This window comes from Miniopterus natalensis, chromosome 14 (assembly GCF_054644295.1).
Source record: "Miniopterus natalensis isolate mMinNat1 chromosome 14, mMinNat1.hap1, whole genome shotgun sequence".
Lineage (NCBI taxonomy): Eukaryota > Metazoa > Chordata > Mammalia > Chiroptera > Miniopteridae > Miniopterus > Miniopterus natalensis.
This window is the reverse complement of record NC_142094.1, coordinates 9,118,555-9,144,640: the sequence shown is the minus strand read 5'-3', so window position 1 is coordinate 9,144,640 and position 26,086 is coordinate 9,118,555. Positions and strand designations below refer to the sequence as shown.

The window sequence follows — 26,086 nt, the reverse complement described above, 5'->3', positions numbered from 1 at the left end:
TCCTGGAGAAGTGGACCCCGGAGAGTCTGCAAGCCTGAAGCCCGGGGACGGAGAAGGCGGCAGTGCCCTAAGCAGAGGACAAGAAACAGGTGGAGAGCAGGCTGGGCAGGGCCATCTAACCGCACATGGCGACGTGCGACACAGCAGCCCTGAGGAGGGAGGGCAGGCCTGGGGCGAGGGCTGGAGGCACACCATGAAGACGAGGTGCCCGCAGCTCCAGCCCAGGGCAGCCGGCTCTGAGGACTGTTTGTTTCCACAGCGGGCTCGATGCAGTCCTGAGCTTGGCAGCTTCACCTGCACCAGGCAAGACTTAAGGCTAATTTTTTCAGTTCCTGCTCTTTTCATTCATCAAGTTGTCCTGAGATCAGAGGAGGCAGAGAGGTCGCAGGTGGAGGAATGAAGACGCTGGGGACAGAGGGCTCCAGAAACAAAGGGGCAGAACCCACATGGCTAGTCCTGCTCTTGCTCCCTCAGCTCCCTCAGCTCCCTTCACTCTCCAGGGGCCTGGGGCTTCATGTCAGCACAGAGGGTGCGCAAAAGGAGGTTTGCAGTTAGTCTGAGTACTCGGAAGGGTTTATTTTTGTATTACTCTCTGTTGCATTATTTCTCATACGGACAACTGTCAACGTATGTCCCCGCCCTGTCGACCTAAGTGCAGCCTGGGCCGCTGCCCAAGGGGGCGAGCCCGCCCTTGGCCAGCCCTCCCCGGGTCGGCGCTTGTACACAGAGGTGCTCTCAGCCCTCACAACAGGGCCCTTAGGAAAGAAGCAATACTCTCACCCTGCAGACCAGAAAACGGGCCCTCAGAGGTTCCTGACGAAGCAGGGAGTGGCAGAACTGGGGTCAGGCCCACGGTTGCACTTCCAAAGGCCCTGCTTTGTCCTGTTAGAGTTCACCGGGGGACCCCGGGCCTGGGCACACACCCCTGCATATCCTGGCCGGTCAGTTTTTCAAGTCAGACTTGAGGATACAGTGATATTCGTGGGTCACTCTGCACAGGACAGAGGCCCCAAGAGACCCAGTTTCCCCTGGTGCTCCAACCACAGTACACGGGCACCTTACAGATGGGCTTTTCTCCAAGGTCACTTTGCTCTTGGTTGAAATTAGAGGATGGCATCCACCGCTTGATTCAAATTGAAATGGAAACAGAATAGGGAAAGAGTGTTTTTAAGTACATCTGCACCTAACGAGTGGCTCAGTGAAACGTATTAAGAGCTTTGTGTATTTAATCTGCAGCTCAGCCCCACATCCGTGGGAGATTGATGCCTCCTGGTCGTCCCATTTCCCTTTTGCAGCTTTTATGAGTGCTGATGGTAACCTCCTGAGAAACAATATGATTTGGTAATAAAAAGATTACCTGTATTAAATAAAAATAATATATACATAGGAAATATTGTTAGTGCTACAAATCTGGTTAAAGATATTACCACAAAGAAAAATGTTATTTTTTCACAGCTGTCTAATGCATTTTAGCAAAAGTAATATCTTTAAAACTTAAGCCTGTATTATTTATAAAGGAAGCAATAACTGATTTTCCTATTTCCTATATTAATAAATGCATTTGCATACATTTGCTTCAAAATTAATGGGTTTTCTCACGTCTGCAATACAAAAGCAGCACCAGCTCCCAAGGAGGAGAGGGGGCAGCTTCCTGCTCGCAGTGTATGTCTGTGGGTTCACACCCCTGGTGGCTGCCAGCAGGGAGTCTCCACCAGGACTTGACTCTCCGGAAAGGAAGGAAAGAAAAAAGGGAGAGAAGGAGTGAGGCACAGGGGTGCAATTAAGGATTACAAAGTGCCTTCATAAGGAAATTCCCCAACAAAATAAAATAAAACCACAAAATTAAGTCTAGCGATTTGATGGAAACAGAGTGATCAGAGAGAATTATTGAACCAAGATCTGCCCCTAAATCTGTTCTGCAGATACTATTGATTATCAAGAATAATGACACCACCCGGCCGGCGTGGCTCAGTGGTTGAGTGTCGCCCCATGCACCTAGAGGTCATGGTTGAATTTCGGGTCAGGGCACATGCCCAGGGGCGCGGCTCCATCCTCAGTAGGGGGCATGCAAGAGGCAGCCAATCGATATTTCTCTCTCATCATTGATGTGATGTTTCTAGCTCTCTCCCTCTCCCATCGTCTCTCTCTAAAATCAATAAAAGCATATTAAAAACAGGAATAATGAAATCTATGTGTATCCAAAAGACCCAAAAAAATAACAGCAAAATTATTATTATCAATAAAGGAACAGCCTGTCCTTAGCAGCAGACTTTTCCCAGGTGACGCTAAAACCGGGAGACAAGGGAGCGAAGGCTAGGGGGCTTCTGAGGCAAAGGTCACTGTCTTTGGGTTGTACGTGTGCCCGGCTAAGACATCGCTCATATCTAAAGACTCCAGAAAGATATTTTGAATATTTAAGGGCTCAGAACTAGACCACCTTCTTATACCATGCACAAGAATGAACTCAAAATGGATTACAGACTTAAATATTAGACTCGAAACCATAAAAATCCTAGAAAAAAACATAGGCAGAAAAATCTTGGACATTTCTCATAGCAATATTTTTTTCTGATATACCACCTCAGGCAAGGGAAACAGAGGTAAACAAATGGGACTACATCAAACTAAAAAGGGTTTTCACAGCAAAGGAAACCATCAACAAAACAAAAATACAACCTACTGAATAAGAGAACATTTATTTGTCAAAGATACATCTGATAAGGGGTTAATATCCAACATTTATAAAGAACTCATACAATTCAATACCAAAAAAAAAAAGCCCAATTAAAAAATGGGCAAAGGACCTGAATAGACACTTCTCCAAAGAGGACATACAGATGGTCAATAGACACATGAAAGATGCTCAACTCACTAATCATCAGAGATGCAAATTAAAATCACACTGAGATGTCACCTCACACCTGTCAGAATGGCTCCACCAACAAATCAACAAACAAGTGCTGGCGAGGGTGTGGGGAAAGGGGACCTTGTGCACTGTTGGTGAGAATGCAGACTGGTGCAGCCACTGTGGAAAAGTGTGGAGGGTCCTCAAAAAGTTAAAAATGGAGCTGCCTTATGACCCAGCGATTCCACTTCTGGGTATTTATCCAAAGAAAGCTGAAACCCTGATTGAAAGAATCTATGCACCCCCATGTTCAGAACAGTGCAATTTATAATAGTCAAGATCTGGAAACAGCCCCAGAGTAGCTGAGTGGATAAAAAAGCTGTGGACATTCACACCATGGAATACTACGCAGCTTTGAAGACGAAGGATCTGGTACCCTCTGGGACAGCAGGGAGGGACCTGGAGAGCATTGTGCTGAGTGAAATAAGCCAGGCAGAGAAAGACAAGCACCGCATGCTCTCACGATATGTGGAATCTAATGAACAAAATAAACTGACAAACAAATAGAAACAGACTCATAGGTACAGAGAACAGACTGAAATCTGTCAGAGGGGATGGGGGTTGGAGGGTTGGTGAAAAAGGTGAAGGGATTAAGCAAAAAAAGAAACTCATAGACACAGACAACAGTAAGGTGGTTACCAAAGGGGGAGGGGGTGGGGCAGGTAGAAGAGGGCCCGGGGGGATAAGTGGTGATGGAGGAGACTTGACTTGGGGCGGCGAACACACAATACAATACACAGGTGATGTGTTATAGAATTGTACACCTGAAACCTATATAATTTTATGAACTAATGTCATAAATAAATAAAATTTTAAAAAAGAAGGAATATAACTCTAGGTATCCTTTCTCAATTAAGATACTTTAAGAGGTGCTTGATTTTCCTGAGATGAACCAAAATGTAAAGCAAAATAGTGATGAAAGATGTGACCGATAAGGTCTGTTGCTGAACGCTGGCACGAGTTAAAATGAGAGGACATTCCCTAGTTGCAGTACACTGACGCAGGTAGGAAATGCCCCGGAAGGAGTGAACGGCACTGCCCTGCCTGGGGACAAGGTCTGTGCGCCTGTGTCCGTGGGCGGGCACTCCGATCGCGACATTCCTAACCCCGATCCAATGTGGGTAGGAAAACTATATTGAAAAAAACCATTCAATTCTTAACCTACATGCACAGGAATTTCAGTAACTGCCTGTGCTCAAGGACACACACAGGTCTTGTTATAGGATGTGCCAGAAAGTCTATTCTTCCTTCCAGGTGGCACGGACCCAAATCAACCCACGGCCGCAGCTGTGTAATGGGACTGGTTGTATGAGCGGGCTCACGACCATTCTCTTGACAGACACTTCTTCTAGTCACTTAAAAGTATCCCATTTAAACAATCCACTTGCAGGGCGCTGTGGGTACCTCAGCTCACCTAAGCCACCCCCCTTTGTCCGTCAAAGAGCCAGTGTGTGGGGAAAGCCCCTTAGCCTGGGACCCGAGCGGCCTGGGTGGGGATGTCAGCATCCACTTGAGGACCCATTTGCAGGGTGAACCTGAGCGAGTTCCTCAGCCCCTTTCATCTCCTGTGGCCTCTTCTGCGCACCCGGGTGATTGTTGCGGGTGTGAGTGTGAGTGCGGGCGAGTGAGAATGTGAGTGTGGGTGTGAGTGAGTGGTGAGTGTGAAGTGTGTGAGTGTGTGAGTGTGAGTGCGTGTGCATGCCTGTGTGTGTCGTGCCTTGTACGGTGCCAGGCACCCAGGTAGAGGTGTGGGATGAGCCCAGCCCCTAGGTCCCTTTCCCGTTGCAGACTAGGAGCCGGGGGTGATCCTGAGTGTGCGTCCCAGTCTCAGTGGGCATCAGGAAGGCAGCCCGGGGCTCAAAGAGGAAAGAGGGCTTAGAGGTTGCTGGGAGCGCAGCTGAGTGGGGGGAAGGGGGCTCCTGGGCCGGGGCGGGGCCGGGATGGGGCGGGATGGAAGAGGCTCCTGCGGCCCTCCTCGCCTGCCTCGCCTGCCTCCAGCGGTTCTGCAGCGGGCGCGGGCCTGGCTTCCCCTGAGCCGCCCCAGGAAGGCGCCCGGCTCCGGTACCCACTCCCTGAGCTCAGGGCTGTCAGATTGGGAGGCCCACGTTCAGCTCGTCAGTCTTGCTGTTGTCTGAGGACAGGCTGACCCCAGAGCAGCCATCTTCCGTCGGGACGGCCTTTTACTCAAGTAAAGCGCGCAGAGGCACTAGCAGAGCACACTGCCTCCTCCTGGGCCAGGGGTGTGGGTGTGTACGGAGCACTGGGAACTAGCCACAGGGCTCTCAGGCTGCATCTCACTTAAACCCTTACCCTTACCGCTGGCTGGGTCAGGAGGAACTGAGGCTCAGCTACTCAACACTCTACCAATTAGAAAGTTCTAGAGCCAGGACTCTGTCCCCAGCCTGCCTGACTCTATTACAGGTGCCTTTTCTAATACCCCTCATTGAGTCAGTAGTATCATAATTATACCTTTATTTTCGACACAACTCTGCCCAGACCCAGACTGGCTCTGCAGAGGCCGGCAGGTGCCCACGGCTCTCAGCTGTCGGCAGCTGGCATATGTCTTACGCGAAACCCAGCCATCGCCCCTCAGGTGGTTGAGAAAACCCTCCCCACTGCTGGTAACAGCTGACTTCACACAGGCTGTGACTTAATTAACACAGCACTTTATTTCAACTTCTTATTAAACGCAGCAGCACCACGGTGCCCTCGCTGGGCACCGGCTGCCTCACCCAGCCCCGCCCAGGCTGTGTTTGAGCTGCGCCTGACGGTCTCCGGTGCTCTTACTGGGGCAGAAGCAGGGACCTGGGATGTGGCCCCGGCAGCAAAGTGGCCTCCAGTTGCTCACAGACACCGGCTCCTCCAGGCAGGTGAGGCTGCGAGAAGTAAGTATCCTGGCAGGCAAGCCCTGGGCCCCAGCAGACGACAGTCTCGCCCCTCCAAGGGCATGGGAATAACAGAGCACACAGCTGACTAGTGCCTGGGTCACACTGCCTGCAGGTGTCACCTGCTCGGGTCACACTGCACATAAGCATAGTTTCTAGACTGCCAGAGTCTGTCATTGTAATAACTGGTTTGGGCAGAAAAACAAACACGTACAGCAATGAGAGGGATGCACCAATCCTAAGACCGGCCCAGGCTTACTGAGCTATAAGCAGGGAGGGGATAAAGCACACTGAGCCCGGGACTGGAACATGCCTCACTGATTCCCAGGCTGGGCATGAGAGCCGCATGTGGGCCACACCTCTCTGCACCGTGCCCAGCAGGCTGGCCACAGTGCCCGAGGCGTCACAGCCTATCCGCAGCGCGTCAGTCCACACTGGGTGCACCACAGACCACACGGCCCTCCACGCTGAAGGCACTTCCCCGCCAAGCTCTTCTGCAGGGAAATCATTCCGGCTTTTTCACGGCAATAGGCCAGAGGCAGAGTCTGCCTATGGCAGAGGAAAAGCAAGCCGCTTGCAGGGCGTAGAAAACTAGCCGGCACTGGCCCTCTTGCCTCCTGCTCCCCAGGTACGCGGGGGAGGCCTCAATGCCTGGACTCCGCAACCCCCCTCCCCCTCCCACTCTTCCCCACTCATGGTCCACGCAGGGAGTAGGGACCGGTCTCAGCCTGCTGAGAACACAGAGGTCCTTTCGTAGCACTCGGAGAGAAATGGACCTGCCCCCTAGGAGGCAGCATGGGACCGAGGGAAGAGCCTGAGTTCAGGAAGATGCCAGAACTTTCCTAAGGAGGTCTGTGCAGTCCCCAAGACTCTCAAAGGAGAGCCGAGCATGCTCCCCAGACATAGCCTTTGTCCCCATTCCCCTTGAGAGCTAAAATTCATCGTTTATTCTAGGGGAAAAAATACAAGATGTTGGTTCTTCTGCTGGTTCCGAAGGCTTGGGCCAGTTATGAGCCACCGGAAAAGCCAGTTAAAGGTGGATGGAAGGAATTCAGAAACCCACATGGAGAGCCCAGCGTGACTGGGAGGGGTCCATAGCCACAGTGGGTCTGAGCGCAGAAAACCCGAGTCACGTCAGACTCCAACACGGGAGACAAAGGCTCAGCCAGTGGCCGCGTCTGCGCCACCTAGGAGCATATAACATCAGCTCTGACAGTCTCCTGCTGGTTTATACCATCTCACCAGTGGGCCAACTGGCTAAATCATGCCAAACTCGTTGTGACTGGCGTCAAGTGGCCTTCACCCAGTCCTGCTTCCTCTGGCTCTCGCCCTCTGGGAGTGCTCGGACCCAAGCAGAGGGCCCAGCTCGCCCAGGTGAGGTCTGCCCTGAGTGCCGGGGATTAAGGAGACTAACAGTGACTGATTGTTATGTAGTGTCCAGCCCTGCGCTAGGGGTTTCACCCACAATTAGTCACAATCTCAACAGCCTGGTGAGGTGCGCATAATTCACCCCATTTTCTGAAGTAAAATGCCTTGCAGAAGATTTTGTATCTCCTGAGGGGCAGAGCTGGGTGCGAAGCTCGAGTCTGACACCGTTTCTGTTTCACTCTGCCCTCTCGTCACATGAAAGACCCTGAGTGACAGGTAGAAATAGGCTTTAATGCGTTAGCCTGCGGGGCGAGGGGAAACAGGCGCCGGAACCCCCTAGATGGAAAGCCGGCAGGGAATGCCTCAGCCCATCATCAACAGTGACCCTCCCTTCTGCTGGGTTAATGAGCACAGTTGGATGGGGTTCCTGGCACGGGGCACAGCTCTGGGACCTACTGCTCCAAACCAAACTTACAACGCTGGCTGCCGGAGGAAGGCTCAGGGAAGCACACTTATTATTTTGAGTGAATTTCCAGGGAGAGGGGTTATACAACGTCTAGACAAGCTGTGCCATCAAGGAGAGAGGAGGCTGTGCCGAGCAGCAGCACACAGGAGGGCTGTGCCCGTTGGAGAAGGTGCCTTGACCGCGCCTGCCCATTCCTGCCCAGCACCCAGGAGCTGGCTTTAGTGCTGACCTTGACGTGCTCAGACAGGTGACCCAAAGGGTGACCTTGCTGGGGAGGTAGACCAAACACATCCTGGGACCCCCACGCTTCTCCTTTGGGGAAGCTGTGCGGTCAGAGCACGTCCGAGCGTGCTCCGCCGTCTGCTACCCGCTTTGGTCGCGCCTTCCTCTCAGGGGACCCTGCGGCCTGAGCCACGGCAGCCCCTGAACTCGGGCGTGGCTGGGTTTCAGGTGGAGTCAGCCAAGCCTGTGGCTGCCGTGGGCAACCCGATGGCTCTCCCTGGTCACGAGCTGTGCCCTGGGATAAGCTGGGAAGCAGGATCCCGGAGATGAGGTCAGAAGGGGGCGACAGAAAAGTCTTCTCTGTGCTCGCGAGGACTCTGTCTCCGCAATCCCACACGCCGTGGACCCTGTCCACCAGGGTGAGGTGGGCTCATTCCAGCTCATACAGGTGGCCAGGTAAAACACGGAGGCCAAGCTACCCTTGAACTTCAGAAAATAACAGTTTCTTAGTATATATCCTGTTTACCTGAAATTCACATTTACCTGGGCGTCCTGTACTTTATTTGCGAAGTTCGGCGACCCCAAGCCAGCATGTTGGCCTGCTGGTTTATGGGTGAGCAGTTGATTAGTTTTTTTCTCAGTTCATTTCAGTATTCAAATATTTTGTTTGTCCTTTTAAGCCTCTTGGCTTGTTAGCACAGCCTTATGCATTCCGACGTCACGGGTGATACACTTTGCATTTTTCCTTCTTTGTGTTTATTTTTATAATCATTGACCCCCTACCTTCAAGGAGGTCTTCAAGCTTCCTACATTTCCTTTTCTACTAAAACCTGTTTATGTTAAGCACCCCCACCCCTGCACACACACCTCTCATTCCTTATATTTTATAGCCTTTTCACAGACTGTTGGTAGACGTGCAGGTGTAACTCATAAGAGCACCTGCCTCCGCCAGTCGGCCGGGTACTGAAGGCAGCCAAGTGGCAGTCACTGGCTGGAGACTGGATTTCTAGCACGGTGGCCACTGCCTCATCCGAGCCCAGTTCCTGGCCTGTGAGATAGGGCCGTGTGTGTGTGCCTGTGTCTGTGTCCAGGGGAGTGGGGAGCTCACCTGCAGAGAGCAGAAGGCCTGGGTAAAGGGTGGCATCCGGACCAGGTAGGAGGCAACGATGATGGCCGAGGAGTAGTGAGTACAGTAGTGGCACTGGACGGTCATGTCTCCTGCAATGAAAGGAAGGACATGCCTGGTGGCTTTCCCAGCTGTGCCGGCAGGAGGCAGACACAGGCTCCATGGTGCTCAGGAAGAGCACCAGGCCTGAATCCTGCTTCCTAGGGGACCTGCAGGCGGACGGAGCCTCGGCGCTCTGCTCACAGATGCCCTTACAGTTTGGCCGATGGTCACTACTGGTGAAAAGCGCTTTCAAGACCCTCAGCTGCAACCCCCGAGTCAAATGCTTGATAGAAAACTTTCTGTTTAAGCTAAATTCATTAGAGTTTAAGCGAACAGACCTAAAGAGAAACAATAAGGCAATAAAAGCACAGGAGGCGTGGGAATGGGCAGAATTTGTACAGGTGAAGAGCAGGTGAGCCAAGTGTGGGCTCTGACATTTACAGGTTATGATCTCGAACAAGTCACTAGAACTCTGCATTTCAACGTCCTTTTTGAAACGGACCATTGTTTGTATGACTGCAGGTTGGCCTGGGCCTAGAATAGAGAAAGCGCTGGACAGATGCTCCTCTCCTCTGCCTTCCCTGCCCCAGGGCATGAGATGTGAGCTCTTAGCACAGTGCTCCCCAGTCCTGGCTGCACCACATCACAGACTTAATTAAATCAGAAGTTCTAGAGATGGGGCCAGGCATCAGTAGCTTTTAAAGCTCTCGAAGTGATTCTTATGTGCAGTCAGGGTGTAGGCCACTGGGTTAAAGGGTTCTCTACTCAAGTGTACTTATTCTAGGCTAGGAAATGGCCTAAATAGTTATCAGGTTCATTACAAAGCATTCAGATGAAGAGCATCTCACAGGACAATCAAGCTGGGATCTACCCACCTTCGGTCTTCTCCACTTCTTTGAACCTCTGGATAAACTTCAGCTTTCTTTCCTTGGTCTGGGCTCCCATGGGCTTTGAAAGATCCCGAAAAGTCTTGGGATTCGTTAAGTTCAATGTCTGAAAGGCAGATGTGCAGCTGGAGTTAACTCCCCTGGACCCTCCTGTGCCCCAGCGAGACTTCGGGAGCCACGCTCTTTAGTTTTATGGTTCTCTTTATTGGTTTAGTGTCGTTTGGTCTGACCCCCTCTGGTGATTAGCAGGCATGCTGGGGTTTTATGGCCCTGGAGCCAGCGATCCGCAAAGACTTAATAGGAGGGAGATGGAAAATGAGAGGAGGGGAAGATTGAGTTCACACTGAACCTGTGCCAAGTTGACCCAAATCGGAACATCACCACCAGCTCCTGAAAAGACACTTTCAAAAGAATTCCTGTTGTCTATGAGGCCCTTGGCACAGCCCTCCTGAGGCAGTTTCTTCAATAGTTCAAGGCTCTTGTTTAGAATCAAACTGATTTTCTAGGAAGTGAGAGGTCATCTGTTTGGGTGAAAAGCAGGCGGACAGCCTCACCTCTCTGAAGGCGACTCCCTTCTGGGTAACGAGGGCATGGCACGTTGCCCCTTCCCTTAGGGACACAACGGTGGTGACCCGAGAGTGTTCAGGTCAGGTGTCCCCAATGTTTTATTTTAGCAGAGATGTTCTGTGTGTGAGCAGAAGGGCCGTGTGCTTCCGGGTTTGCATGTCTGTATAGAGGTGTTTACACCCCGATTCCTTTCACTAGCAGTGCCCTGGGGACTCAGGGCCTGTCTCCACCGCATACCTGCAGACGCCAGGTGGGGGCAGGAGGGAAGCAGGCTCTCCTGAGACCCCCAGGCGCCACCACTGGTGGAGACCCTCACCCAGCAGCCAGATTCCTGATTCTCCAAACGATACTGGAAACCCGGATTTGGGGGAGAAAAATCTGTTTTTCTTTTTTTAAAATATATCTTTATTGATTTCAGAGAGAAGAAGGGAGAGGAGAGAGAGAGAGACATCAATGATGAGAGAGTCATTGATTGGCTGCCTCCTGCACGCCCCCTACTGGGGATGGAGCCCACAACCCGGGCATGGGCCCTGACCGGGAATCAAACCATGACCTTCTGATTCAGGGGTCGATGCTCATTCACTGAGCCACATGGGCCGGGCAAGAAATCTCTCCGTTTTTAAATGCCAGTAAGTAATCCAAATTTAGGGCTAAACAAAAGGGGCTGGTGAAAGAGCACTTTGTAAAATGTGAGTTAAATCTGCAATTAGCAATTTGCATTTTTGAAATACCTCAGCCTCAGGTGATCATTAGAGCAATAAGAAGCAACACGTGGCTGGCGAGAAAAGCTGTTCTGTGCTAAATGTCTTAAGTGGGGATGGGAGGTTTCAAAAAACTGAGGCCCCCTCTCCCAAATCCTCAGAGTGATCTACCCCAGCAGGGCTGGCTGGGGCTGGTCCGAACCAGGACCCAACCCCCTTCTCCCCTTACAGACTCACGCCTCCTGGCGGCCAGGGCAGGTGGTAGGGGCACTGCTCTGTAGCCTGGTCTCCCCTGTGGCGTCACCCTGGTTCACGGGACGCCTGCCTCCTTGCCCCTCACCTGCTTGCTGAGGTCCAGGAACAGGAGCCAAGCATGTGAATCATCTGGTCTGGCCACACGCCCCCCCTGTCGCTGCCTGTCGCAGTCCAGGTACTGGGGGAAGTGCACAGACCACCGCCTCTGACTGCAGCTGGGCCACAGTCGAGTGGTTGGTGCTTTCTGTCTGTGTTTCTCTCTCGCGCTCTCTCCTTTCCTCCCCCACCCCCCAACACACAAACACATGCTGATTCCAGGAACGGATCCCAAGGCTCACGGCACTCGGAGACCAGTGTGTCCCCAGCACTGTCTCAGCAGATGAGCATCGTCTGCCTTCACTGTGGTGACTAAGCCAGGACGCCCTGTGGGGAGCATGTCAGCATTGTCCTAGCCATGTTGATGGCTCCACAGGCGGGGTCACCTTCCCACATCTGGGGCTGGACAGGAACCCAGGCAGCTGACTCAGAGGCCTCCCCCAGAATGAGCGGCGGGCATGGAACAGCTTTGGGCCAGGGGGCCAGCCTGAGCCGCAGCAGAGCTCCGTGTGCTGACTAGGGAGCTTCGATGGTCAAGGGCCAGAAGTCTCGGGACACCTGCATGGTCCCTGTGAGCACCGTACCTGCGAGCTGTAGTCAGCCAGCACCCAGGGAAACACGGGGTACTGCATGTAGTCATTGTAGGTCCGCCCGGCCAGCGTGTTGAGGTGCATGAGGTACTCGAAATTGCTGATGTCCCTTTTCTACCAGAAGAGACAGGGAGGGGATAAGCCAAACACAGTGGCACCTTCCTGGGGGCCACGGGTCTGACTCGGCTGCTGCGGGCAACGGCTGCAGGTGAGAGCAGGCCGCATGCCCGCCGCTGCTCCGTGCCCCGCCGCTCAGCCAGGTCAGCTCAGGGGGCCGCGCTCGTCCACATGAACGGAAGCAAACGCAGGCTGACAGCAGAGCTGGGCGCGAAGAAGAGCCCAAAGCCAGGCTAAAGCATTCTTTCCTGTTAGCTGTTGGGTGTGATACTCAAAAGTTGGTTAAAATAATAGCACAAATGCTGAGGGAACTCACTGCTGACCGCGTTATGATTTGAAAATAAGCTGAGGGGACTTTGCAGTCACAGGGAAAGAGGCCCTGAGCAGTGGGCTCATCGACCTGTCCTCCCTGGGGCCTTAGGAACTTCCTTCCCCCTGCCCTTTAAGATAACACCCACTCCCAGGGCCTTAAGACGGACAGCCACGATGGAGACAGGGACTGCATCTGGGAAAAGCTCCGAGGCCACCTGGCAAACGAGCAGTCCACTGTAGCCCCATGCCACTTCAGCAGGCTGTGGTCCTCCTTTCCTTGGCCTTCTCCCAGTGACCATGAGTAACCCTGTGATCTCTGGGGGTGGCCCTCTTGGGGTCCCTTCCTCTCACTGAGAGTCCTCGCCCAAGTCAACTCACCCAGGCTGGGAGCCGTGTGTGTCCCCAGGACAAGGAGTGAATGTTGTATCCTCCTGAGTTATGTCCATTTACACGCATGTGTATGCACACAGGGCCTGTGTGCGTGCATACACACACACACACACACACACCCTAGCTTTGACTCCAAGGCTCCAGAATCACCTTCAATCACTGAGATCTTTTTAGGAAATTACTTGGGACATTTTGGTGAATTAAAAAAACAAGAACCCTCTTGATTCACCCAGGATAGATACTTTCTCTCTCCACCAATGGGGCCTGAACTGTTTTCTGATTTGCATTCCCAGAGGGTTTCCTCAAACCCAGCCCTCTGAGGAGGTCACTGTACCTGCCACCTCTGCAGCATGGTCCTGTCGGAGCCAGGGTATCTCCTGTGGGACAGAAAACAATGCTGGTGACCAACTATCCAGAGGCATCAGTGGGGAATGGGGGGACTTTCTGGGCTTTGTGGGGCCAGGACACCCAGGAAAGCCTCGGGCTGCCGGGCACAGAGCTCTCCTGGCCAAGGCAACAGATTCTAACCCAAGCTCTTCTCACCCCACTCCACCCCGATGGCGAGGTTCTTGCAGGCCCTGTCACACTCTAGGGCACTTATGCCAGAGCAGGCTGCTGCCCTAGGCATGGCCCAGGTAGAGTCCTGGGGACGCGCAGAAGCAAGCGCAGGGGCCTGAGACTTCACATGGACACCCCACAGACACCTCGCTTTCTTCACCCTTGGGGATGTAATACATTGACATGAGAGTATAATATATGTATGTGGTTAAAAATGCAAACAGTACAAAATATGAACATGAAATAAGAGTTTCCAAACTACCTCTTTCATTCAAGAAGTATCCACAGCTAACAGTTTCCAGGAGTTCCCCATAGGCCGTCTATATGCTTGCACAGTTCTACAAACTGCGCAGGCCCCACCTGCCTCATGGCTCACGGCACTGTGGGGCCTGTCCCTTCTCCCGCAGTGGACACTGCAGGCGGTCGCACTGGTGAGCCTGCCCCTGCGCTGGGCTTTGTCCTCACAGCTCATGTTTCCGTGACCACCTTCGGACACGAGTCTCTGGATACCTCGTGTCTCCATGAGAGAAATTTCTGGCAGGGATACCACTGGGCTAAAGTCTGAGCATTTTCAAGTTTTCCATGTATGGCCAAATTGTCCTCTTAAAGTGCTGTGTCAACTTCTGTTTCTACAAATACAACTAAGAAATACAAATTGAACAAAGCAATGCCACCTTTGATCAGTCTGGCAGTGACGGTTTAGGAGGGTGCCGAGGCAGTGTGGGGGGTGTGTGGGGAGGGTGTGGGGAAGGCCCCTCTCCATGTGAAGCCCTCCTGCTAGCTGGGGTTTGCAGAGCCCGGCTCCTCCGCCAAGCTAGTGGCCCTGGGCTCCTTTTCCATTTCTGTTTCTTTCTCCTCTGTCTCCTTGAGACTCACTCTCTTTCTACTCCCAAGACCAGATCTTTGCTCAGATGTTCCACCAAACCAAACCAAGTCACGCCTTTTTCCAGCCGTGTCCTCTGCCTCCGTGCTGATCAGGCGCCCACAGACCCCACTCCACATGCATTCTATGCTCCACCACGTGGACTGGACCAGGATGCTGCAGGCTTGGCCTCAACAAGGCCTGGCTGCCCCAGTGCCCAGCAGGGGTGGCACCCCGTCCCCCATTCAGCACTGCCCCCGTCGCATCACCTGCCCCAGGCTCCCTACCCCTCCTCCATCCATTCTTTCCTTAACAGATTCTATATACACAGAAAGCAACTCCCAGGCTGGGATTCCCCTTTTCCCCAACAGAGAAATCATCCATCCGTCCATTTTATCCAGGCAAACAACAAACAGACGAAACACGGTCACACTTTTGGTTTAGCTCACAAAGGCTCAAGTGAAGGGCTGGGTCTCCTGCCCTTACCCCATCCCCACCGGCTGGGTACTCTGAGGGCTATGAGGGCAGAGCCGGGGCTGGAGATGGGAGTGAACCCCTTGAGAGGATGTGTGCTGAGCCTCCGGAGGATGGGGAGCTGAGCTACACGCACGAGGGTTGGTAGGGCAAGTGCTGCTGTTCATCTTGCTACTTTATTTGGGGGTTTGAGAGTGGAGAGGGAAGAGGGGAGCAAACTGTTAGGCTCCAAGAAATGAGAGAGCCTCTGTCATCTCCCCTTTCAGAAGGGGTTCTAGAATTTTACCTGTGGTCTTTGTGACATCGCCCCCAGGCGGAATGCAGTGCAGAAGATAAAGGCATTGGACCATCTCCTCCCTCATTTCACCGGCTCTGCGCTCCGAGGAAGATCCAGCATTTTGTCACATCAACAAAGGATGTCATTATCGGCAGCACTAAGACACCTAACTCAAAGTGAGCTCTATTTAAAAAAAAGTATTTTTTAAATCCTATTAATCTGAAGGCCATCACAGAACTCTTGGAATGTTCTATGCATATTTTGTAAAAATCTGGTAATTAGTACATTTCTTTAACAGTTAATCAACTGCATTGTTTTATCAACATAGTGTACGTTTGAGATGAAACAAGGTGCAAAAGGTGGCTCTTGACTTTTCAAAGCCTCCTGCAGTCTGGGGTGGGCAGCATGGGAAAGGCCACCGGCTGTGGCGTCAATAGGCCCTGGGCCGAGGTGAGTCCTGTGCCCGCCACTGGGCTGCTCTGAACGGCTCTTGCCTCATCCTTTGAACATGGCTGATCACATCAGTCCCACCCGAGTGCTGGGGTGGGGGGCAAGTGATCATGGGTCTGGGAAAGGCTGTCACGGTCACAGACGTGGGCATGGGGCTTCCTCAATGGGCACAGAGCAGTTCTAGTGGTTGTTGATGCTGTTCCAGAACAAGGTCAAGCCTTTCCTGCTCTGAGAGGAAGAACAGTGTGGTGGGAGAGGGAGACTGACTCTTGGTCAAGACCTGCCTGGCTCGGCCAAGAGCTTTCTGTATGAGCTTGGAATAAATGTGCCGCCTGTAAATCAGATAATGCTGCTAGGTGGCCTTCGGGCCCTCCCTACTCCAGCACCCAAGGTTTGCCTGATCATCTTGCCACTGACTGCCCCCTTGGACTAGCTCCACCCAACTCACACCTCCACTCCACTGTGAGCCCGGGCCCCAGAGAGAGCCAGAGGTATGGCCCAGAAACTCACCGCCTCCCTAGAGAGGCTGGAGAGAGCTCTGGAGGGGCCTCGAGGGTGGGCGAGCCCAGGCCAAAGGGTCTCTGCCCAGGGGCTCTCTGGTTGGAGACTGCACCCTCTCAGTCCAAGAAGGACCGGATCTGGGGCCTCTACCTACCCTCCTCCTTATCTCTGGAACTAGGGGGCTAGGGCTAATCCTTAGGCACCGAGAAAAAATAACAAACAGACATCCAAGGAGGGCCCACAGGGCAACTGGGTTCCTGAGCTCAAGTGGACACATCTGAAGCTCCTGCCTCTTCCCCAGATCCTGCCGGGTGTTTCCTATTTGTGAGACAGCTAAGAGGACACAGCGAAATGGGTTGGTGAGGACTGAGAGGGGCCAAGAAAACATAAACCACAATGAGAAGAAAAGTCATTCGTCACTCATCTGGGCAAACTGGAAACACACATCTGCTAAGGGGGTTGGGCCCTGCCCCAGGACAGGGCAGGTGTCTGCCGGCCGCATGCCCAGCCTCTCACCTGGGTGAGGCTCCAGGACGGCACGTTTGCTGAAAGATGCGGGGGGCTGCCTGTGGCGTAGCAAAGTTTTCTGCGCGGAGCCAAGAGGCCGGTCATAGAAACACTCTCTCTGCTTTTTTCTCCTGAGAAGCAAATTCGCCTCAGCCTAGCTTTCAGGTCCAGGTTATAGGTCAAGAGAAATCCATGAAGAGACAGACGTTTTTGCAAACCAGAGATTTCCCCCGTATCCAAAGGCTACTGACACTTTCTGTTAAAGCTTCCTGACTTCATTTCTCTAACATGTAGAAATCTCGCAGACAGTGAATGATCATTACAGCAATAATTGTTTAGCTCTACAGATTGCAAACTCTTCCTGCCTGTTGTCTAATTTTCCCGAAGGCCCGTGCAGGAGCCATTCTCTCCTTTACAGACGAGTAAGTGGAGGTGCAGGGTGAGGAGTGATGCGCAGACGGGGGAGTCTGCAGTGGCGCCCGGGCCCCCGAGGCCTGGCGCAGAGCAGGGCGTGACCTCCCTACCCAGCAGCGTGTGCAGGGCACCTGCTGGAACCAACCCTGACCAAGGCCCTGACCCCCAAAGCCAGCTCCCTCCTCTGAAGAGGGAAGCAAAGCAGGAGCAAGCAAACGGGGCAACAAAAACCTCAGTTTTAGGGCGACCTGACTAATGAGTAGCTTGTGTGTATTTGGAGCTAAAGGAGCATTAGAAAGGTAACCAAATTACTATTGCATACCTGTGCCGTAACCGTAACGCGGTCCGTGTGTCAGCGTCGGGAAGGCTTCACAGCACCAGGTTGCCTCTAATGCTGAGATTGCGTGGCTTTAATTTTATAAGGTTTTACATACCAGTATTTTAAAATGTATTTATCTTGTGTCTTTTCTTCCTTAAATATTAATTTATTTTTGATAATCTGTGCTTTATAATTTTCATATTATTTATTTTATAATTTAAATTATGTACTTGTATGAATATTCTAATTAGAAATACACTGTGTGGTGGGATTTCAGGTAATTAAAAATTATCTACTTACCTTAATTTGCTAATTATTTTAAACCATTTATTGTCTAAATTAAATGATTTATTTTATTTTAGTTTTTCATTAAACAAAACAGTGGTAGGGTCATGTATATAAAGTTTTCATGTATTTAAAATTCATGCATTTAAAATTTTTATTGTTAACTGTATTTCTAATTTAATGATTCATTATTTTATTTTTTAATTTAAACTACTTTTCCTCACTCAAGGATATGCCCTTCACTGACTCCAGAGAGAGAGGAAGGGAGAGGAAGAGAGTAGGGTTAGGGTTCAGTGTGTACCCCAAGCGGGGATTGAACCCACAGTGTGGGTATGTGCCCTGATCAGGAACCAAACTTGCGACCCTTCAGGGCCCTTCAACGCCCCAACCAACTGAGCCACAGCAGCCAGGGCTAATTTAAACTATTTCACTTTGCTTTTGTGTACTTTCCAAAATTTTTATGGCTTAGATTAATTTTGCATTTCAAATTATTTGTTTGCTAATTATTTTATGTATTTCCTAATTCTAGCTAGGTAGTAATTTTTATTTTTTATTTGTATATATTATTTTTTAATTTTTCTACAATGTTATTTTATTATTTGCATAATAATTTTAATATTTATCCTTTTTTACCAATTTTCTCAATTTCCGGAAATTTAATTTAAAGAAAAACATCTGAGAAAAAGCCTATAAATGCACAAGTATATTCCTTACAGCCTTTCGTGGTTGTGCCAACTGGAACAACAGGGAAAGCCAAGCCCACCAGGCCCAGCACCACACATGCCTGCAAAATGTGAGCTTTTGAAACCACACATACGAGCATTACAGTCATTCTGGTTTAATGGTGTAAAAAGGGTGCAAAGGGCCCGCCGGGTGGCTCAGTTGGCTGGAGCATCGTCCTGTGCACCAAAAATGTTTCGGGTCCAGTTCCTGGGGGTGCACACCCAGGCTGCAGGCTCAGTCCTCCATCGGGGTACTGGAGGCAGCCGACTGATGTTTCCCACATCGATGTCTCTCTCTCTCTCTCTAAAAATTCAATAAACATATCCTTGGGTGAGGATTTAAAAAATAAAAATTAAAAGGGTGCAAAGAGAAAAATGCGAGAAATAATTAAACTCAAATAAATAAACAGATAAAAGACAGCCTTCTCAAAAATCAAAGAGCAGAAAGAACTACCTGCACAAATGACCAGGGAGTGTAATGATATTTCATGGGACCCGATCCTGTACGAGTCAGAGGCAAACATGGCTTTTCCCTGTTGGCTGGGCGTCACCAGGGGCAGCTTCTGGGTCCTGGGGCTGTACCCCCCACTGCGCTGCGGCAGGGCGGGAGGAACCACAGTGGGACTCTCCCGGCGGGGAGGTCTGGGTGTCCTGGAGACCCCTCAGCCACTGCGTCCTTCCACTGTGCAGGCTGGCGTCCAGACTATGCTAATTAACTCCAGGGGAGAGTCCTGTTGCCCTGTTGCCTGGTGACAAAGTTTCACAGTTGAGGAGGAAGACCTGGGACAGCGGGTAAGTTTTCCTCCGGCGGTGGCCTGCATTTATAGATCTGCTTAGCCGAACAACAACTGCTTCAAACTCTGCTCTCTCTCCTCCTGGGTAAGCAGCATGGAAATGCTAGTTCCCCTTCGCGCTTTGTTTGCAAACCCAGACTCGCTGATGCATTATTTAGGAGAGGAGGGAGCTGGCCCTGAGCTGGGAAGGAACGGCGGCTGGCTGAGCGCGCGGATGCTGTTCTCAGGTGCCTGGCTGCGGGCAAGCTCGGGAAGGTGGGGCGCGAGCCTGGGGGCTTCCAGATCGAGCCTAATTCTGTTTCTGAAGCCTGAGTCTCCTCGAGCGTTTGGTGGCTCCACGAGCAGGTAGAGACTAGTGTTTGAACTGCGGCTTCCCCCAACCAGTTACCCCTTTAAGGAAACCGCCATGTGGATACTGGTTCCCTGGGGGGCTGGAGCTTGGTTGGCAAGGTAACCAGCAGACCTCGCTTTAGCACTGCTCCCTGGTGAGCTTTGAAGCACAGTCCATCCTTTGAGAAATCTGGAGGCAAACCCCTCCACAGTGATCCTGAACACTGGACCCAGCTCAGTTTAGGCCAGATTCTAGAAAACATGACGGGTCAGGAGCTTCCTTGCTAGCCCAGAGAGCCAAATTTATCCCAGGCCGTTGCGAAGCCAAACGTTTATGGACAAGCCAATGGCAGTTAAGCCCACAGACAGGGAACTGGGTGGAGCTGGCTGAGCCTGACGAGCTATGACTTTGACAAGGGACATGCTCTGGAGGCTCAGGGCTTGTCTATAAGTGGGCTGGCCCGACTGCATGAGACAACGCACCTGGACAGAGTTAGCGCTCAATACAAACAAGGGGTGTATACAGAAGACACCAGGCCCACTAGAAATTTGGGCCCGCTCTTGCACTTTGACCCACACGTGCAACCAGGAGACTGTCCCATCCCTGCTGCTTGGGCCACGCATCCTGAACACGTACCATCCTCCTCCCCCTCCCCTGCCGCCTAGTAACACTAACTACCCCTTTCCCGGCCTGCACCGCCTGTCTCCGGCCACCCCCGCTCCCCGCTGCCTCCCCTGCAGCAGGGTAACCCTTCTGAGCTTCCACCCAGCTCTCTGCCCCATCCCTGCGCACCCTCTCCCTGCGCACCTGCTCTGACCTGACCCCCACACACTGCATCTCCTTCTTCTTAAGCACGTCCAGCATCTCCCCACTCGGAGGACTTTGCACTTGGTATGTCCCTTCCTGGGGTGCTCCTACCCAAACCCTCCTGTGTGGCCTATTCTGTGCTCAAGTCTCAGCTCAAACATCACCTCAGAGAGGACTCCCCCGCCATCCCAGGCTAAGTTAGACCCCTGCCATCCCTAAGTTAGCTCCCCCTCCATCCCAGTCTAAGTTAGCCCCCCCATACCAGTCTAAGGTAGCTCCCCCCATCCCAGTCTAAGTTAGCTCCTCCCCATCCCAGTCTAAGGTAGCCCCCCTGCCACCCCAGTCTAAGTTAGCCCCCCCCGCCACCCCAGTCCTAAGTTAGCCCCCCCCCGCCATCCCAGTCTAAGTTAGTTCCTCCCCATCCCAGTCTAAGGTAGCCCCCCCTGCCCAAGGGTCTCTTCCTGACCCTTGGCTCTCCCTTTCACATCATCAGGTGTTACTTTTTGCAGGGCATTTACACCAACTGAAATCTTGGGTCTTTTTGTTTTGTTTTTATTGCTTGATTTACTTTCTCCTAAAATAGGAGTTTCATAAGAAACACAATACGTCTTGTTCACTGCACATCTCCTGACTTGAACTGACCTGACCTATGGGATGACTCAGATACAAACTGTTGAATGAATGAATGAGTGAATAAGTGAATGAGTCAATTAAGGAGAAAGTGAGTAGCTTTAGAGTTTAAAAGTGGATAAAGGTATAACCATATCTACAAGTAATTATCATTATATTTATTTTTATTTTATTGTTATTAGTGTTATTATTAATAATTTCTGTTTAAAAGGTGGCAAAAACTTTTGTGCTTGGGAATCAGCAAAGATTGTTCCACGAGTCCTACCTCTGGGGTAATGACCAGTGGGGGTGTCCTGGGCAGTAATCTGAGGGAGGCGACAGGTGCAGTGCTGCCTCATGAGCCTACCAGCATCATTCGCCATCCAAAGGCCGTGACTGCAGGAGCCAGGTCACTGAGTGCCCATACACCCTGGTTGCTTAGCACACAGCCATCACCTCATTTACTCTTCATGACAACCTGAAATTTTCTAACCCATTTTGCAGATCAGTAAACTGAGCTCACGATTAAAACCAGGTTAGCAGTGAAGGTGGGGGTGAAGCCCGGTTCTACTGGCCTCAAAACCCGCTCGTTCCCTGCTGCCCACGTGCCTGCCTTCTACTGAGCACTTTTCTATACAACAGGAAAGGGACAGACAAAGTGGCTAACCCGCGGGCACCATGCCCACTCGGAAAATGCCGAGGAGCCGCCCGGTCCTGGGCAAAGGCTGGCTACCTATTGCCGTCGCCCACACTGTTCCCAGCAAGTTATACCGATTTGCCAAGGTCAGCAGAAAGGGGTGATCCTGTTGAATGCTCTAGATAAGCCTGCTAAAGACTCAAGGAGGGAAGGGAAATCGGAATTGAGAAAGTATTTCTACAGGAAAAAAATTAAGATGAGAAATCACAGCAGGTTTGAAAGGTGCCTCACATATAAGCAATGAGCACAAAACTGTCCTTTCACCGGAAGAATCCCTTTAAAAACCAGGCCACAGTCCTTTCAGCGCCTTTCACCTCTGGTCAGAGAAAACAGCCACTATAAATGAATGTCCCCCCCGACGCTGCACCGAGTCGCGGTCGCCCACACATAAGAGGCCCATGGTTTTTATATCACAGTCACACGCGCCTCACTGCGGGCTTCCAGTGGGGGGGGGGGGGGGAGAGAACATCTCTGGAGAGAAACCAGACGGCTGCCAGGCTGGCTGCGCGCCCCCCCCCCCCTCCAGCACCAGTCTGGCAGGGCCAGGCTCGCCCAGGGCTCAGCACAGCGTGGGGCCGCCGCAGACAGCCGCACCCCCACCCCCCACCCCGCTCAACCCGGGTGTCTGCAGTGGGTGGGGACACCCCTGGTGCTGTCCCCCTGCAGCTCCCAGCAGGCAGGTGGGGGTTTCTGTTCACAGACCAGCCCGTCCCATGGGCACAGCTTCCCCTTACTCAGCACCTCTTGTGCCCAAGCTGCTGCTCACCTGCAGTCGGCTCACAGCCACGCGAACCTGAGGAGCCGACCTGAGGAGGGCCGGGGCTGGCCCAAGGTCAGGAGGAAACGGAAGCCGGGGGAGCCAGGCTCGTTGGCCACGAACCTCTGCCCTCGACGTCTGCGGTCCCTCCTTACCTTTGTCCAAGGAATGGGTCCTCAGATTCCCCTTTGACCCAAAGATGCTCAATATTTTGGAACTCTCAGTCTCACACACACACACACCCCTATTTTAAACAGGGTGGTGTGAGTGACTTCCCAGAGCTCCTCCAATCAAAAAGGAAGCGGGGCCGTGTGCGCGCCGCGCGTGAGCTTCTGCAACTAGGCGAGACCACGGTGTGGGCGCGGGTCAGCAAGGCAAGTGCCACGGAGGGGCCGGGCGAGGGCGGCCGTGGCCGGGGCACAGGCCAGCCTGGCCCCTCCCGTCCACGTCTGGGCTCTCCCCACTCCCCAGGCGCCCCCTCCGTGGGCGGGATTAAGGGGCGGCACAGGGTAGCTTCCTGCGGACCCCAGGCCTCTGAGAGCGCACAGTTCAGAGAAGAGAAGCACCAGCCCGGGCAGCCCTGCGGCGATGCTGGCCTGGGGCTGGTTTCCTCCCGTCTGGGCGGAAACCAGGAAAGGGGTCCGGGCCGTGTGGGCCTCCCCGGGGAAGTGGAGGCACGGCCTTCTCTCCCCCACTCCACAGGCCCGGGAGCTCCGCAGCACAGTGAGAGGACCCGGCGAGAAGTCAGTCCCCTCGCGTCCGCCCCGTCTCTAGGCTGGGCCTGGCCTTTCTCCCTTCCCGCGGTCTCCCTCCCTCCTCCCACCCCCTGGCCCGCCCATCCCGCCGCCTTTCCCTCGCTCTTCCCCCCCTGCCCTCTGAGCCCCCCTTCCTTCGTCTCTGCTCAGAGGCCCTTCCTGGTGCGTCCCCGCCCCTCGCCCTGTCTCCCCCTCTCCCCTAGCGCCCGCCGCCACCCGGCCTCCCGTGCTTGCTTTTCTAGAACGTGAGCAGGGCCTTCATTTTCCACAGGGGCCATTTTCCAAGCTCTTCCCTTGTAGTTGATCCTCAGGGCTCCCCTTCCAGGTGTCTCAGCTTCACAGCTGGGTGCCTGGCTGTACAGAAAGCCTTCCCCAGAGCTGGCTGTCCCACAGCAGACGGGGCAGCGCCCCTGGTACCCCCAGGGTGCACCACCTGCGCACCCCGGGTCTGTGCCATGTCCACCCTCAGCAAGTTCTGGCCCAGGTGGGGCTGTGGCACAGAAGGAGTACATACTGCACAGGGCACTTGGAAAGGCCGCCCCCACTCTGTGATCTGGGGGCCTGTGTCTCAAACGAGCATGTCTCCTTGACCCCAGGATAAAGTGACCGAAGTCTGCACAGGGAGACGGGACCACGGGGACTAAGGACGCTGGGCTGTGAGTTGGACTCTGGTCTCTACCAGGGGGGTCCTGGGTCTGGCTCCACCATGGATCAGCTATGCCGCTGCTCCTCCCCCACTCCCCTTGCACAAGGTCACAGCAAGGTCACAGCCCCCCCCACCCCCGCCCTTCAGTAACAGCTGCTTCTATTTTCCTATTTACAGAAGGGGACCTGAACCTAGGAGGGGCTCAGGAGGCTGTCCAGGGTCCCCTGGGTGGTAAATGGGAGCTGATGGCCACCCACGTGGACCAAAGCCCTGTGCCCTCCCCCTGCCAGCGGCTTCTCTGAGCCAGGTCCCTATCTTGGAGGGGGCCACGCCCCGAGGAGTACACGCGGTAGAGGCTGCCTGGCAGCAGCAGTAATGAACCGCCGGTTAAGCTAAGGTGCGCTCTCCTCACGGGGTTTAGGGGCGCCAGGGCCACCCTGGCTCTGCCGCTTGCCGGGTGTCCACTTGGCTGTTGCTGAGCGTGCTGGCTGAGGAACAGGCATCCCTAGTCTGTTAAACGACTCATCTGAATATTCTGTTTTAATTGTAAGGTGCCTATTCCCTTTTGCTCCTTTAACAAATGCAATTAAAACAGAGCGCATTCAGAATTACAAAATGGATGCTATTAAAGCAATAAGAAATCATCATCTTTTGTTATTGGGCCATGTGACCCCCTGGGAACTTTTGCTCCAGATAAAAGTTGAATTTTTATTACCAGCCATGGTGAAGGGGGTAGTCTGATAGATTAGGGCTTCCCGCAGCACGTGTGCAGCCTCACGGGGGCCGGGATGGACAGTAAATAATGCTGGGGGCCGACGACCGACACCATGCTCCTGGTGAGCGCCCAAGGGCTGCGTTGACCACGTTAGCCTGGTAGTTGTGCAATGACATGCACCCAACAGTTTCCACACAGACACTGCTGGCGGGGCTCTGGTGTCGGGGGGGGGGGGGGTTCTGTCTAGGAATCCTGGGGCAAAGCGAGCCCTCGGAGGGGACAGATGGCCCTCGGCCTCACAGCACCGCCAGCATCCGTGTCCCCAGGCGGAGGACTATCCTGCCTCACAGGACAGCCTCTAGGCTGGGGAACGGACCGTGAGGGTGGGGGAACAGCCTCGAAGGACGGGCACATGGAGAGGCTGGCGCCAGAGAAGTGCACCGCACAGCAGGTCGACTCCACAGGGAGCCCACAAACTTCCGGGGCTGCAGACAGCCCCTGGGGCCACCGCACAGGCACAGCCAGCGGAGCCCAGGCAGAGGGGGCCGCGCCCCGAGCGCGGGATGGGTGGGCCAGTGTTGCAGGCCGGCTGGGTGGAAACCACGGGCGTGGGGACTGCAGGCCCGAGGGACAGCAGACACCGGTCCCCTTGCTGCCCACCTGGGGCGCACGCCTATTAGATGGACTGGCTGTCGGCATTATAGACACCCTTCTCTCCCCACCCCCCGAGGCCACCCCGTGTCTCTCTCTCACTGCCAAGCTCTTACAGTTAAATGGTTCCATGAATGCTATTAAAATTCCTTTATACTTCACATTATTCAGACATAGTTAGATATGTACATATACGTGTTTCTGTGAAAGCTGCACCCTGCTCAGTGGCCCTTAGGAAGTAGGTCCAGCTGATATGGTTTCTTCAGGGCCCTGAATTGGATGTGGTCCCCCCCAAAGGTCAGTGGGACATCTACCTTCCTTAGCCCTGCAGGGTCTTTGGACAGATTGCATCTCCTCCTTCCCGCTCCCCATCAAGCGGGCCAGCTGCTCCAGCTGAGCGCACCCCACTCCACTCTAGGCGGCCTTCGGCGGGCGAGCACCGCTGCGGACCCCTGGCTAACCCACACCAAGCCAGAGTGGACCTGAGCGAGCCACTGGTCACCCAGAGTCTGAGAACTCTGTGACGCTCCTTGGTTCCAACGTCAGAGAGCCCATGGGTGACTCAAAACAGCACACACCTTTTTAGGGACGTGCAGGGCAGGCAGCCTTAACTTTTTGTTAGAGAGGTGGCTGTCACCCTGGGAGTGTAGGACATCAGATACCTTCTGCTCCTTGGAGTCCTCAGGGGTGAGCAGTGTGTCCCTCCGGCTGAGGTATTTCCTGCTGCGTGAGCAAAGGGGACCGAGGGAAGAGGAGAGAGAGGCAGCACAGTGTGCTGGAAAGATCACTGTGTTGGTGTCAGACACATCAGTGGCTGTGCTGTGTGACCTTCGGGAGGTCACTTGACTTCTCTGAGCCTCAATCTCTTATTTAAAAACAAAAAGGATTGCCACTTGGCACAGTTGCTATGGAGATTAGAGATACAGGAAGAGCCCAGCAGCGTGCTTGCAAACGTTAGATTGGTACACAGCGCGTGAGTGGGTCATGGCGGGTGGCTCTTGACATTACGCAGCGCATCTGAAATTG

General features: G+C 53.2%; 1 protein-coding gene across 2 annotated transcripts in view; it reads right to left on the bottom strand.

Annotated features, from left to right (window-relative positions):
- The window catches only part of WDFY4 (WDFY family member 4), a 240,722-nt gene that overhangs the window by 23,077 nt on the left and 191,559 nt on the right, over positions 1-26,086 (bottom strand). For both annotated transcript variants that reach the window (XM_087824106.1, XM_087824105.1), the window contains 4 exons: positions 13,264-13,306; positions 12,105-12,224; positions 9,890-10,007; positions 8,955-9,064 (listed from right to left, as the gene is read on the bottom strand). In XM_087824106.1, coding sequence (XP_087680232.1) covers positions 8,955-9,064; positions 9,890-10,007; positions 12,105-12,224; positions 13,264-13,306 — 391 coding nt within the window. The remainder of the gene's footprint in view (positions 1-8,954; positions 9,065-9,889; positions 10,008-12,104; positions 12,225-13,263; positions 13,307-26,086) is intronic.